Below are 15,759 nucleotides of genomic sequence, written 5' to 3' on the forward strand. Positions count from 1 at the left end.
CTCCACCTGAGACCTTGGAGAGCCACTGCCAGTCTGAATAGACAGTACTGACAATGATAGATCAGTGGTCTGAGTATAAGGCAAGCGTGGTGTAGTGGTTAAGAGCGGCGGACTCTAATCTGGAGAATCGGGTTTGATTCCCCGCTGGGTGACCTTGGGCCAGTCACAGTTCTTTCTGAACTCTCTCAGCCCCACCTACCTCATAAGGTGTCTGTTGTGGGGAGGGGATTGTAAGCCACTTTGAGACTCCTTAAAGGTAGAGAAAAAGTGGCGTATAAAAACCAACTGTTCTTCTTCTTCTTCATATGTACATATATGTACCTTGCCTTATTTTTCTGAAAAGAAGCAGAGCTGTGCATAACCAGCATATTAATGACACTTTACTTCAAATCTCTAGAAGACTTCTCCCAGTAATTTCACTGTGGAAACACTACAAGATACCATTAAAGATGTTAGGGCCCAGAGGAAAAAATAAAGAATTGGGGGGTGGGGGGGAGTGCAGTTTTTCCTGAGAATTTAAAAAAAAAATCCTGATAGAAAATTTGGGAGTCACCAAACAAAAATTCCTTTGAATTTCTATTCTTTTGGAATGAGTGAAATGCTTTTAAAGATGAAAAATGCATAGTGTATAATATTTAATTCTCTTCCATGGGTCTGTTGAAGAGAGCGTTAAGCCTGTAATTAAAGCTGCTTTTCTCATTTGTTGCTCTCGGAAAGGCCTGTATGTTCCAGAAGCAATAAATATTTTATTGCAATAAATTAATTTCTCAACAGGTACTTGGTGTACTATTAGGAATTGATGCACAGATTGCTATCTAGTTTTTTATGAAATGTTTTTGGGTGTTCTTAGATGAGTACCTACAGCTGTGTTAACAATGGAGGCTGGCTTGCACTTGCTAATGATTATTTCAGAAATAGTTTGTCTCCATCTCATAAAAAAATTTATTCGCCTTGATAACTGTACCCAGCTGCTGTGTTCAAAAAGCACTTTTTGGTATAGTACAGAGAATAATGGTCGTTTATGCATTGGAGTTTTACCTCAGGTTCGTTGCTCGCTGGACCCCCCACGCCTTCCTGTTGGGAATCTGCACCAGCAGTCTCCAAGCTCATGTCAGGTTCCTGCCCCTTTAAATGGTGCTTTGTAATTGGCTTGCTTTGTGGAGCTTACTGTGAGAGAAAATCCCCCCCCCCCCAAAAAAAAGCCCAATTGCTGCATAAAAAAATCATTTTAAGAACAAAAAGATCCCAGGGCAATCTGAAAAGGGTGGGGGGAGAAATCCAAGCCTCGGTTTTAAAAAGCCTTTCTTCTGCTCAGAAAGAGCTCCAAGGAAGCATTTTAATCCCTGCCTCTTTACACGCTGCTTTGTAATTGGCTGTAAGAGAAACCAAACTTAGGTGTCCCGCACTTTGCCTTCTGCATGGAGATTTCAGCCGGGCTGAGCTCAGGAGGCAGAGAAGAATTGGGTTAACAGAGGAATGGGAAGTCCGGAATTTGTGAGGGCTGACTGCGAGGTCATCTCGAATAGACAGAAAACTCGTGCATAACTCCAAGGAACAACCGAGACAGACCAGGGGGTGAAAGTGAGTGAAAGTACCCATGCATAAACAACCAATGACTAGAGGTGTGCACCGGAAAATAGTTATTTTAATTCTGTATTATATATGAAGAAAGGTGCGGTGCAGTGGGCTTAAGAATTCTTGGAAATTTTACTGTTGTGTTGTGAAGACTTGTCAGGTTCCATTTTCATTTTCATTAAGAGCGCTCAGATATCTGCCCATCGTTTTCCATGTGGGGAGAATTGCAGATTTTCCTGAGCGGATGTTTTTTCACATGTTGGGTCACATGAACACATGAAGCTGCCTTATACTGAATCAGACCCTTGGTCCATCAAAGTCAGTATGGTCAACGCAGACCGGCAGTGGCTCTCCAGGGTCTCAGACAGAGGGCTTTCACATCACCTACTTGTCTTTAACCTACTTGTCCCTTTAACTGGAGATGCCGGGGATTGAACCTGGGACCTTCTGCATGCAAAGCAGATGCTCTACCACTTAGCCATAGCCCTTTTCCCTTTTGATTTTTGCCTAGCCAGGACCATCCAGGACAGGGCTATCTCAGGAGTGGGAGGCCTGAATTCTAGCAATATGTGGGTCAACACCCTACAGAAATTAACTTTTGACTTTTGAGGTAAGTGGATGCCATGTCTTGCTGTAGTCACTTTGCAGTGTTATAGCCTCCATCTACATCCCATTTCGCATTTTTAAAGTTTGCGTTAAAAATGTCAAATTTTGAACTCTACCCTTGAAATGCGACAACTCAGACATAAGGACATAAGAGAAGCCTTGCTGGATCAGACCAAGGCCCATCAAGTCCAGCAGTCTGTTCACACATTGGCCAGCCAGGTGCCTCTAGGAAGCCCACAAACAAGACGACTGCAGCAGCATTGTCCTGCCTGTGCTCCACAGCACCTAATATAATAGGCATGCTCCTCCGATCCTGGAGAGAATAGATATGCATCATGACTAGTATCCATTTTGACTAGTAGCCATGGATAGCCCTCTCCTCCATGAACATGTCCACTCCCTGTTAAAGCCTTCCAAGGTAGCAGCCATCACCACATCCTGGGACAGGGAGTTCCACAATTTAACTATGTGTTGTGTGTGAAGAAATACTTCCTTTTCTCTGTTTTGAATCTCTCACCCTCCAGCTTCAGCAGAGGACCCCGCATTCTAGTATTACGAGAGAGGGAGAAAAGCTTCTCCCTGTCCGCTCTCCCCATACCATGCATAATCTTATAGACCTCTATCGTGTCTCCCCTTAACCGTCTTCTTTCCAAGCTAAACAGCCCTAGGCGCTTTAACCGTTCCTCATAGGGCAGTTGCACCGAATGAGGGGCTTGCGTTTCCGCGGCCTTTCCTCTTGCCGATACAGTTTGCCCGGGAGCAAAATGAGCGCGATCTTCAGAGGCCAATGCGGGCAATCTCTGTGTGAAGCTCTTCTCTTATAAGCTCTTACATCACGATATGACAGTGAAGGACTGGTAGACAAAAGCTCTGATGCTTTCCTAGTCTCCCAGAGTGTTGTGGCTCCGCAGCAGATTTCATTGTTTTTGAAGGAGGGGAAAACACACAATGGGAGGAAAAGCTTCGAGGGTCACATTTTGCTCAACTCCTTTGCATAATGAAGACATTTATGTTTAAATCAAGCTTTATGACTAGCTGCTAATATAATTTATCCTGTTAAGCCACTTGTCCTGCTGGTTTGATCTTAATATTTAAATTGTATGTTAAACTGCACAATTACATTCTCCTTTTATAGGTTATGGAAATTCCTTTTTAATTATGCAAAATGAAAAAAGAAATGCTTTTTAATGTACAGCTCTAATCATCTCGCTTATTCCATCTAATTAGAAAGATGCAGGGCCCATGATAAACTTTCCTAAGTAAGCACGCTTCAAGAGAATGTCACACCTCTGAGAAATTAATTATAGACGTTGTATTTATTTATATTTAAACCTCCTTTCATTCCTCTTTTATGGCGTTCATTTCATCTTTCCCCAAGTCCTGTTACTTTATAAGCTCTTGAATGGAACTGCTGGTGGTTAGGGCTAATGTCAGAACACACACTGTCCAAATTTCAAGAGTTTGGTGCTCATAAAGGACAAGAGTCACTGGAGAAGACAGTCATGCTAGGAAAAGTTGAGGGCAGCAGGAAAAGAGAAAGACCCAACAAGAGATGGGTGGACTCAATAAAGGAAGCCACGGCCCTCAATTTGCAAGATCTGAGCAAGGCTGTCAAAGATAGGACATTTTGGAGGACTTTGATTCATAGGTTCGCCATGAGTCGGAAGCGACTTGATGGCACTGAACACACAACACACGAAGGACGGGGAGGGGGCAATAAACTCAAACTCTTTGCAGACAAATTGAGATGTTGTTGCTCAATGAAGAAGGTGTTTGAGGAGTCGGTCTATCCTGGAGAGGGTCTCACTCCCCATGAAGAATAGGGTTGCCAGCCAGCTCCAGGATAGGAAATACTTGGAGATTTGGGGGCGGAGCCTGGAGAGGGTGGAGTTTGAAGAGGGGAGGGGCCTTCAGTGCCACAGAGTCCAATTGCCAGAGTGGCCATTTTCTCCAGGGGAACTGATCTCTGTCACCCGGAGATCAGTTGTAATAGCGGGAGGTCTCCAGCCACCACCTAGAGGTTGGCAAAACTAATGAAGAAGCAGGTTTGTCACTTGGGGGAAGGAGGACTACAAGTGGAGGCTCAGATCCCCTCTGTGGCCCATGGCGGTTTTTAACCAGCTGAGGCTGACACGCCGGCAACGGCCATTCCCCGGAAAGCTGGATCTGGCCCTGGTGACCCGGGCTCTGATCGTGGCCGGGTTAGATTACGGCAGTGTGGCCTATATCAGGCTTGCCTTTGAAAACTGTCTGGAAACGTCCGTTGGTCAAAAGGCCACCGCCAGGCTGTTATTGCTCAGGGCTGGATGCAGCCATCGTATCCCCCCTGGCTGACTGGTTGTGTCCGGGCGCACTTCAAGGTGCTGTTTTTTTTTTTTTTACCTCTGAGACCCTTATAGCACTTGAGGCCACAGTACTTGGAATAATAGAATCATAGAGTTGGAAGGGACCACCAGGGTCATCTAGTCCAACTCCCTGCACAATGCAGGAAATTCACAACTACCCTCCCCACACACACACACACACACCCAGTGACCCCTAATCCAGAAGATGGCCAAGATGCCCTCCCTCTGTTAAGGTCATAGAATCAGCATTGCTGACAGATGGCCATCTAACTTCTTCTTAAAAACCTCCAGGGAAGGAGAGCTCACCACCTCCCGAGGAAGCCTGTTCCACTGAGGAACCGCTCTGACTGTTAGAAAATTCTTCATAATGTCTACATGGAAACTCTTTTGATTTAATTTCAGCCTGCTGGTTCTAGTCATACCTTCTGGGGCAACAGAAAACCACTCGGCACCCTCCTCTATAGGACAGCCCTTCAGGTACTTGAAGATGGTTATCGTATCCCCTCTCAGTCTTCTCCTCTTCAGGCTAAAGATACCCAGCTCCTTCAACCTTTCCTCACTTGACAGACCGCCTCTACTTGTGCTACCCAGCCTGCCAGTTAAGATCCCAAGGGCTGCTCTGTCCCCCTGCCTGAGAAGTGAGGCGGATGGCAACCAAAGACGGGGCTTTCCCAGTGGTGGCACCTCATCTTTGAAATGCCCTCCCCCTTGAGTCTCGCCTGGCACCTGTTTTTCTCTTCTTTAAACACCAGGCCAAAGGCATTATTTTTAAACCCAGGTGTTTTTAATTGAGAGGTTTGAGTGTTTAAAAGCATGGTTATTTATTTATTTCATTTTATGCCCCACCCCTCCCCTGGTCAAGATCGGGCTCAGGGTGGCTTACAGTGGGGCAGCTTGGGGGGGTGTACTTCTAACCTTAAGACAGTTTCTGTGAATGTCAATTTAGGCTGCTGCATTGAGGGTTATGCTGTTTTTGATGCCTTGGCTCATTTTTATGCTGTCGGTCATTATTTTATTGTACTGCTTTTACCTTGAGAGCCAGCATGGTGTAGTGGTTAAGAGCGGTGGTCTGCAGTGGTGGACTCTGTTCTGGAGAACCGGGTCTGACTCCCCACTCCTCCACATGAGTGGCGGAGGCTAATCTGGTGAACCGGGTTGGTTTCCCTGCTCCTCCACATGAAGCCAGCTGGGTGACCTTGGGCTAGTCACAGCTCTCTCAGCCCCGCCTACTTCACAGAGTGTCTGTTTTGAGGAGGAGAAGAGAAGGTGATTGTAAGCCAGTTTGATACTCCCTTAAGTGGTAGAGAAAGTCGGCATATAAAACCAACTCTTCTTCTACCTCCCCTTCTTCTCTGCCTCAAAGAGGTTTCTAGAGAGGCTGCATGTAATTTTTTTCTAAATACATTGTTTAAAAAAAACGCAAAACTGCTGAGTTATTATTTGTCCATTTCGAACAAGACTTACATTATATCCTAGGTCTGCACTTTCCACTCATACTGCTAAACACCTTGGTCCATGCTTCTGCTACAGCGGTTCTATTGAGTGCAGTAATCCCCTCTCTTCCTGGCCTTTTCCTTTTAGTGGCATCTTTTAATTCATCTTATTGTTGCTGCTGACTCCCTGCTATTTTCTCAGCATTAACGTTGGGTTTCTGCTCCTTGCTTTCAAAGCCTTGCTCCTTTTCTTTTCTTTTTTGCCTCTTCTCGGTCTGTAACATTTTTGCTCATCTTTGCAGCTTCTGTGCAGTCCTGCCATGAAGATCGTTCCTCCCTTGGTCCCCTGTTGTCCCCCTATTTTCACTTAGAATCATAAGAGTTGGAAGGGACCATCAGGGTCATCTAGTCCAATCCCTTGCACAATGCAGGAAATTCACAACTACTTCCCCCCACCACACCCTCAGTGACCCTTACTCCATGCCCAGAAGATGCCCAAGATGCCCTCCTTCTCATGATCTGCCTAAGGTCATAGAATTAGCATTGCTGACAGATGGCCATCTAGCCTCTGCTTAAAAACCTCCAGGGAAGGAGCACTCACCACCTCCCGAGGAAGCCTGTTCCACTGAGGAACCGCTCTAACTGTCAGAAAGTTCTTCCTAATGTCTAGACAGAAATTCTTTTGATTTAATTTCCACCCGTTGGTTCTGGTCCTACCTTCTGGGGCAACAGAAAACAACTCGGCACCATCCTCTATATGACAGCCCTTCAAGTACTTTTTCCTCTAAACCTCAGGGAGTTTCCCAGGGGAAATACAGAACTGCACTTGGGGGGTCTGGTAAACGTTGGGGTCAGTGGGGCTGTACTGGCTGAGCATTGACTTCTCGTTTGCATGCATAGTACCTGTTATATCTGTGCATATTCCTGGTATGTGCACGCACATGTGCATGCTCTTAGGAGTGTTTTATTTATTTACTTGATATATTTATATACTGCATTTTTAATTAAAACTTCTCAGTATGGTTTTCAACAATAAAACATAAAAACTTTAAAAATTCACTGTAAAATAAAATTCAGTATAACTGCAACTAAAATGTGGGGGGGACCAGCTTTGAAAAGATAGTTGAAATATCATTTCAATATGAAATAATTTGCAGTAACTCTTATTTTGCCTAATAACACTGCCGGGGGGGGGGGGGGTGGATAGAGATGTGTAGGCCAAATCAGACAAAATTGGATTTTCCCAGTTTTTCTTAAAATTAGCATGCAGTGCAATCCTATGCATAAGAATATATGCTGGATCAGACCAAGGTTCATCGAGTTCAGCAGTCTCTTCACACAGTGGCCAACTAGGTGCCTCTAAGAAGCCCCCAAACAAGACGACTGCAGCAGCATTGTCCTGCCTGTGTTCCACAGCACCTCATATAATAGGCTTGCTCCTCTGAGACTGGAGAAAATAGGTATGCATCATGACTAGTATCCATTTTGACTAGTAGCCATGGATAGCCCCCTCCTCCATGAACATGCCCACTCCCCTCTTAAAGCCTTCAAAGTTGGCAGCCATCACCACATCCTGGGGCAGGGAGTTCCATCATTTAACTATTTGTTGTATGAAGAAATACTTCCTTTTCTCTGTTTTGAATCTCTCACCCTCCAGCTTCAGCTGGAGGTCCAGATGACCCCGTGTTTTGGTATTATGAGAGAGGGAGAAAAGTTTCTCCAGTCTAAACCAAATTGATTTCAATGGGCCTAGACTGGAGTTACTCTGCATAAGATTGCTCTTATGGTGGGCCACCAACCTGATTGGGTTCACAGTGCTATGAAAAGAGGATGTAACCCTTTCTCTCTGCTTAACGGGTCACATGTCCCAAAGGTTGCCCCACTAAGGAGAAAGATTAGCTGCCACCACTCCATGCATAATGCATTCATTCCAGTTCTCCTTCCACCCTTATCTGTGGATGCCTTTAAGAAAAATTGCACTGTCAGAAGATCTGATCACAAGTCTCCTGCATCTCATCTAGTTTGACCCAAAACTGAAGTAGGAGAAACTACAGCTGCAGTTTTTCACATTGATAGGTCATCAGAGCTCTTTTATGCATGGCTGTTTTGCTCACTGTCACCCCTCCAATGACTTCAGGTCTTTGTGTTGATTATGCACGCCACTTCCGACCGTCAGAGGTTCCTCGCTCTCTCCCTGTGTTTCCCCGCGTTTTCCCCGCATTTTCAAATTTGAGATAAAACAGGCCTCTGAAAACACTGGGTGACCTTGGGCTAGTCACAGCTCTTTCAGCACCACCTATCTCTTAGGGTGTCTGTTGTGGGGAAGGAAGGGAAGATTATTGTAAGCCGGTTTGATTCTTCCTTAAGTGGTAGAGAAAGTTGGCATATAAAAACCAATTCTTCTTCTTCTCCTTCTCCTCCTTGGGGACCCCTGATGTAGTACATCTATGCACAAGCACTGCCAGTTTTGGTCTCCCATATAGTACAGAGAGGAGGAGGAGGAGGAGGAGGAATTGAAAGATTGATGCCAGTAGCAATAAGCATCCTGGACAGAATATAACCCTTCTCCTAAAGGAGCTGTATGGATCAAGAGCAACACACTCTAAAATAATAGTACAGTACAATAAAAATCGTCTTTTTCTGAAAAGCATCCCATGACATATAAATGGAACAATGATGTCAATTTCCACAAAGTTCAAATGCAAGAGAAAAGGACACAACAGGATGAATACCACCTACATTTATTGGGGGCTGCAGCTAATCCTGCTTATGACAGCGAGGATCAGGTTATGTTAAGGTTGTTAGTTTTAAATCCTTTTGTAGTATGTCCCAGCCTTCAACCGCTGACAATTCAAAAGGGCACCCACTCCACCATCAGAGGTAGGGATAGACCCATGGAACAGACACTTTAATAAAAGTGTCAGATCTTTACTGATGCCCTGATCGGTAAAGAACAAAATTCTGAACACTACTTGGAATTTTGCCAAGAAATATTCTATACAGATAAGCGTGCATCTGATAACTTGAAATCAGTCTGGGTCATGACTGACTAAGGTAAATAATAAAAACAAACACTGGAAAAAAAAGAAAACAGTAACCCGGTTAGATTGAAAACTGAAACGTCACTAGTTTTCATGTGATAAATCGCTACTAGCACAGAAATACATTTAACATTATAATTTTAGAGATGTAAAGCTCTTTTTCATTGTGTTCAATAAAGTGACATTTGCAGCATCGCCAGCAAAAAACATTTCAAATTTCAAAACCAACGTCAAAACAAAAAGTTTAGCAAGTGTATTTGAAAACACAACTAATCTGCTTCAAGTGTCCCTGATATTATTTATGCCTTATGTCATAGTTTGCATCATAGAAACGTGAAACTAAGAAGTCATTATTGATGAATGAGTAGACAGTTTTTGAGCCACACATTGTTATAGATAGCAGTAGATGTAGACCTGATATATATTGGAGCCAGCGCGGTGTAGTGGTTAAGAGCGGTGGTGTGGAGCGGTGGACTCTGATCTGGAGAACCAGGTTTGATTTCTCCACTCCTCCACATGAAGCCAGCTGGGTGACCTTGGGCTAGTTACAGATCTCTCTGAACTCTCTCAGCCCCACCTACCTCCCAAGGTGTCTGTTGTGGGGAGGGGTAGGGAAGGTGATTGTAAGCCGGTTTGATTCTTCCTTAAGTGGTAAAGCAACTTGGCAAATAAAAATCAACTCCTTCTTCTTCTATAACTCTGCATAGGATGGCATTGGTATGTTATAAATAAGTCTTTGTTGGGAATTTTTCCACTTTTGCTAATATTTTTACCGTAAACAGCCAATTAGGTAAAGTCAGTGTCTTCAGTTTAATATGTACATCCTCACCTACAATGAGCGTAAGGTGAAAAGGTACAAAGCTGCCCTCTGCCTAGTGCAAAAACAAGATCGGCTGGTTCTCTGCTATTCTCTTAGCTAAACTGACAGTATAAACCTTTACCCTTTTAAGAACCCGCCCCGGGCGCCTTTCTGACAATCATTTTCGCCCATGGACAGAGGAAGTACAATATTCATAGCAAATTCTTATTAGTTTGCCCCAAGACATGCATTCTTCTAAAGCCACACCTGCTTTTAATTTCAGACAGGCGCATTCACTCCACTGGAATTCTGAGGAGCTTCTATGTCTTCCTGTTTAACCCACGTTCCTTTGACCCTTCCAAGGTTGTTTCTTATGCCCTGTTGCTGTTTGCCTTTGCGATTTTTTCGCCTTTTTAAAAATTAAAACAACATTCTTTTTTTTTAACCTTGCCACTTCTATACTCTTTCTCTTAAGCTGTTGTTTTGTTTCATCCTAGAAGGCTAAGAACACCTCTTACAAGTTCATTGCAGTTATGACTGCATGTGCTTGGGTGAGACTTGGTTGGTAGAATTAACAGCAAAATGCTTGTAAATCTTTTTCAAAGGCTTTATTTTGTTTGGTTTGTAAATCTTGGCTTTTACACCACTAAAAAGACTACGACTGCTGTTATAAATTACTAGCAACTAAAAGAGGAAAGAACTTGAAAGTGAGGTGTTTTTATAGGGGTAGCTGGTGCAATTTTTAAAAGGGAGGGGTCCTTTGGGGAGCTATGGGATTCTCGGTTTTTTCATTAACGCATGGCTGTTTAGTCCGGAAACCTCCTGGGCATGGTGCAAATTAACTCTGACAACACGCATGGTCAGCATGTTCGGCCCGGCCCATCCCAGAGATTCCCTGAGTTTTCAAGTAGCTCTGTTATTCCGACTTTTACACAAGCCCTGCTACAAGCGCGAGAGCTTGCCGGTGCATAAGCTTCTGGGTCGACTCCCTGACTCTCCTCCTCCAACCAGTGCCGGCTTCCCCTCACCTCTCCCAGGAGGGAGCCGCAGTCACTCTGCCATCTCCATTGGGACGGTGCGGTGGAGGCCTGCGGAGCCATGCCGCCGGCTCCACCCACCTCCCCACCGCCGGCTTCCCCTCATCTCTGTTGGGATGGTGCATTGGACGCGCGCAGAGCCATGCCACCCGCCTCCACCCACCACCAGAAGTCCGCACCGCCAGCAGCCCTCTCTATTGGTCCGTGCGTTCAATTTTTTGAATGTGCGATCCAAATGGGCGCCACAGAAGAGGGACAAACACTTCCTAGAATAGACCATGCATTAATGGCCTATAGAATAGTCCCTGATTGTACACACACGAACACATGAAGCTGCCTTATACTGAATCAGACCCTTGGTCCATCAAGGTCAGTATTGTCTACTCGGACTGGCAGTGGCTCTCCAGGGTCTCAGGCAGAGGTCTTCCACATCACTTACTTGCCTGGTCTCTTTGACTGGAGATGCCAGGGATTGAACCTGGGACCTTCTGCATGCCAAGCAGATGCTGTACAAACTGAGCCGCAGCCACCTGTAGTGATGTACAGGACTCCCATGTGTTCCCGGTCACGTCACTCCAGTTTCATCCTTCTTCCAGCACTTGGCCTACATCAGTCAGCCAATCCAAATTGTCCTTTTATGGTGATTTTTCAGGGGAAAGATAAACACATATAATCAGGGCCTGGCCTGTGGCTGGAGTTGCCAGACTCCAGGTGGTGGCTGGAGATCTCCCTCTATTACAACTGATACCCAGGCCACAGAGATCTGTTCATCTGGAGAAAATGGCCGCTTTGGAAGGTGGACTCTATGGCATTGTATCACATTGAAGCCCCTCCCCAAGCCCCCCCTCCTCAGGCTCCACCTCTAAAATCTCCAGGTATTTCCCAACCCGGAGCTGGCAACCGTACCTGGGGTCCGAGTACAAGCCAAGGGGAAAGTGGAACTTTGGAATACTGCGAAGGCATAGAAGGAATTGAATTGCTTCAAAGCAACAAAGGTAATCAGATTTTTTTAAAAAACATGGGTAACAAGTAGGATTGCCAGGTCCCTCTTCACCACCAGAGGGAGGTTTTTGGGATGGAGCCTGAGGAAGGCGGGGTTTGGGGAGGGGAGGGACTTCAATGCCATAGAGTCCAATTGCCAAAGCGGCCATTTTCTCCACGGGAACTGATCTCTATCTGCTGGAGGTCAGTTGTAATAGCAGGAGATCTCCAGCTAGTACCTGGAGGTAAGAACTCAAGCAAAATTAGCACAAGCACAAGGGCCAAAATATCTGGCACATAAACTCCACACTTGGAATTATGCTGATGATCAGCCATTCATCCACTGCTACCAGGAAAGTACATCTTTGTCTAAATGAATTCTCAAGCATACGGAAGAATTTGAAGCTTGACAAAGCCGTTCATGAAATGGGAAATGTACCGGAAGCCCATTGCGTTTTAAATGCTCCGTTGCTTTTTTGACATGTTAAACGCTTCGCGTTCCATGTTAATTGTATGTGCTTACATATATATCTTGTTTGATGTCAACTGCGGTTGCATGGTTGTCTTTTGACAATACAGATCATCAGCATAATTCCAAGTATGGAGTTTATGTGCCAGATATTTTGACCCTTGTGCTTGTGCTAATTTTGCTTGAGTTCTACCTTCCTGTTGAGCACTTGTAGCCTCTTCTGATTAAGTACCTGGAGGTTGGCAACCCTAGTACCAAGCCACAATTTTCTGGCCTTTGTCATCAAGAAGTGGGTCTATGCCCCACTGTGGCCCACTGCGTGCTTCTTTGGAGGGAAGAAAGATGGGAATGGAGCCCCCCACCTTCCTTAAGTTGTAGCTGAAGTCCATCTTGGAACCCCCAATAACTCAAAGGCAGGCAGGATGGAAGTCCGAAAGCATGGAGGTCCGAAAGCATGCACTGCCAATCAGTTCTTCGCTCCAACAGATGAGCGCTCGGTGTTTCTCCTATTGCGCATTGCTTTTCCTTACCTAGACACACATTTTAATCAAAATCTCATTGATTTTATCTGCAAAGAAGCCAGAAATTTTCTCACAGCTGGAGGGACTTGCATCAGCAGCCAAGTGAAGACTGCCTGGATTAAGAAGCCCATTTGCCACCTGGAACAAATCCACTGATTGAGGCTTCACAGATAACACATTGGAAGCAAAAGAATCTTTCCTATTTTTTTTTAATGCAATTCAGATAGCTTGACTTACCAAAATCTTCTAACACTGGGCTTCTGTCTTTCTCTCTTTGTCCTCTGACTTCATTTGTTTTAAGATCACATGCAAGATCTTGGAAACTTGTAGTGCAGAGCCAGGGAGGGAAGACATTTGATGTTGAAAGGCGTGAGCGCTCTTAATTAAAGTCCAAGTACGCCAACAAAACACATTCTACTCTAATGTAGTGGTTAAACTGTGGAATCAAGACTTGGAAAACCTAGATGCAAATCTCTGCTTGGCTCTAAAGCTAACTGGGAGCCAAACTGCACGTTATATTTTTAAAGAATCAGACCCAGGTTTCCAGCAGCTGCAAGAAATGGATTCTAAAACAAAATAAGACCAACAGGCTTGGAATGGTACCATGAGAAGAAGACAATGATTGAATTACTGAATTGGATGAAAATGTCTGATCAGTCCAGTAGTACTGATAGGGATGCCAGCCTCCATGTGGGACCTGGGGACCCCCCAGAATTACAGCTCATCTCCAGATTACAGAGACCAGTTCTTCTGGAGAAAATGGATGCTTTGGAGGGTGGACTCTTTGGCATTGTACCTCGCTGAGGTCCCTGTTCTCCTCAGGGTCCATCCCCAACTCTCCAGGAATTTCCCAACCTGGACCTGAGTGGGAACATAAGAGTTCATAGTGGGAGGAACCAGCAAGATTGTGGTCAGCTTCCATATACAGTCCATCAGGAAGAAATATCGAAACAGGTGGATACCGGAACCCTGTAAAGAAAAGAAGAAATTTAGATGGACTTGGCAGATTATACTCAATTGTGATATTAGCTACAAATTGAATACAAGTGGTTCACTGACTATCAGAGTCAGATAAGGACGCAGTCAATTACAAGGACTTGACGTGCTCAAATTGTGATCAGTTTGGAATTGGTTTCAGTTGTTTGTGTATGCATGTTTGTGTATGCAATTTTTGTCATTGATATATACAATGGCATGTGATTCTTGAATGTGAATATATTTCTTGGCACTATTGGATAATAGCCTGAATTGCTGTTATTTTTTTTCCAAACTTGCGTGGTCAGCAGTTCTTTCCCTTTATTTTTGATTTGTATTACCTGGAGGTTGGCAAACCTACTTTCCACAGCAAGCCAAACTTTGTGGTCTAGTGAGCATTCTTCTTTTATGATGATTGGAAAAATGAGGCAGAACTACCCACAAAATATATCTGCATATATGTTAAATAGAGGAGGACATCACCCTAGGGAGTAGGTTCAGACAATCACCTGCAACATATGTGACATATCTGATAATAAAGATTTCTTTATGTGATCAGATTACAGTGGCTTATAAAACTGGCTTCCTAATAAAGCTGCATCTTGTCTTCTGCCCTCCCACAAAAAGAAAGAAGCAGCAGGGTCAATAAAAAAGCCTGTAGTCTCTTAGACATAAGGGGTACTGTACAGTTCTTGTCACCAAACCTAAAAAAGGATTTTGTAGAGCTTGAGAAGGTGCAGAAAAGAGCAACTAAAATGATCAGGGGGCTAGAGCAACTACCCTATGAGGAGCATAGTGCTTAGGGCTGTTTAGGGCTTAGGGCTGTTTAGCTTGGAAAGAAGGCGGTTAAGGGGAGACATGATAGACGTCTATAAAATGATGCATGGTGTGGAGAGAGTGGACAGGGAGAAGCTTTTCTCCCTCTTTCATAATACCAGAATCCAGGGTCATCTGCTGAAGCTGGAGGGTGAGAGATTCAAAACAGATAAAAGGAAGTATTTATTCACAATCTGTGAATCTGTGGAACTCCCTGCCCCAGGATGTGGTGATGGCTGCCAGCTTTAAGAGGGGAGTAGACATGTTCATGGAGAAGGGGGTATTCATGGCTACTAGTAAAAATTGATGCTAGTCATGGAACACAGGCAGGATAATGCTGCTGCAGTTGTCTTGTTTGTGGGCTTCCTAGAGGCACATACACACCCTATCCTGTCTTTGGGACTTTGGGTTCAGCCACATATTTAGCCTCACTGTATTACCCTTCTGCTTCTCCCTCCCACTTGTGAAGGAGAATTCTGCTAAGCTTTGCCTTCGTTCTGCCACACCACAGAAAGCATAAAGGGCCCATTAAGAGTTTAGTTATACGCCAGGGTTGAGAGCTCTGTTCGCTCCATTGTTGGTTAGCAGCACCTTATTCAATGTTAAGCACCAGCGCAGAAGTACAAATAGAATAATCAGCCCGCATTTCAAAAGAATAACACTGAGAAAATTATAAATATAGTCTCATCGCTTCCATCTGCATTTCTGATCTAAGCAATGAAGGAACCTTTTTTCCCCTGTCAAATTCTCCTTTGTTAGCCGCCCGAGATTCGTTTTAGATTAATCTTTTATTTTGCTTTATTTCTAAAGGACATCCATTACTTTGCTCTAGATAAGGGTGAATGGGCGCTAGCTGAAGTGGCAAAGAAAAAAGCCAACGCCATTGACACAGAATCAATAACTACTGGAGTCGGTAAGAATTAATGCTGTTTTTAAAAATGGCTTTTTTTGTTTTAATCAATACTAGTTCTTGTATGGGTGTCATGTTATCCTTGTAGCAGTGTTATTGGTTAATTGGAATTGTTTTGTGGGGTGTTTTTTGGGTGGAGGAACAATAACGGCATCTTGATCTGGCTAGTTTTACAGAAACCGCTCTTTTAGATACAGAAGTGAGAGCGGTAATGGTGTAAAAGCTCCGGCGTAAACCAGAATTTTACGTTG

The 15,759-nt window shown here is 44.3% G+C and overlaps 1 protein-coding gene across 1 annotated transcript in view; it reads left to right on the plus strand.

Moving 5' to 3' along the window:
- Nucleotides 1–15,759, plus strand: part of WDPCP (WD repeat containing planar cell polarity effector) — a 146,258-nt gene that overhangs the window by 78,516 nt on the left and 51,983 nt on the right. Inside the window, exon 12 of the mRNA XM_056856807.1 lies at nucleotides 15,409–15,511. Within this exon, the coding sequence (XP_056712785.1) occupies nucleotides 15,409–15,511 (103 nt within the window). The remainder of the gene's footprint in view (nucleotides 1–15,408; nucleotides 15,512–15,759) is intronic.

Source organism: Euleptes europaea, chromosome 10 (genome assembly GCF_029931775.1).
Source record: "Euleptes europaea isolate rEulEur1 chromosome 10, rEulEur1.hap1, whole genome shotgun sequence".
NCBI lineage: Eukaryota > Metazoa > Chordata > Lepidosauria > Squamata > Sphaerodactylidae > Euleptes > Euleptes europaea.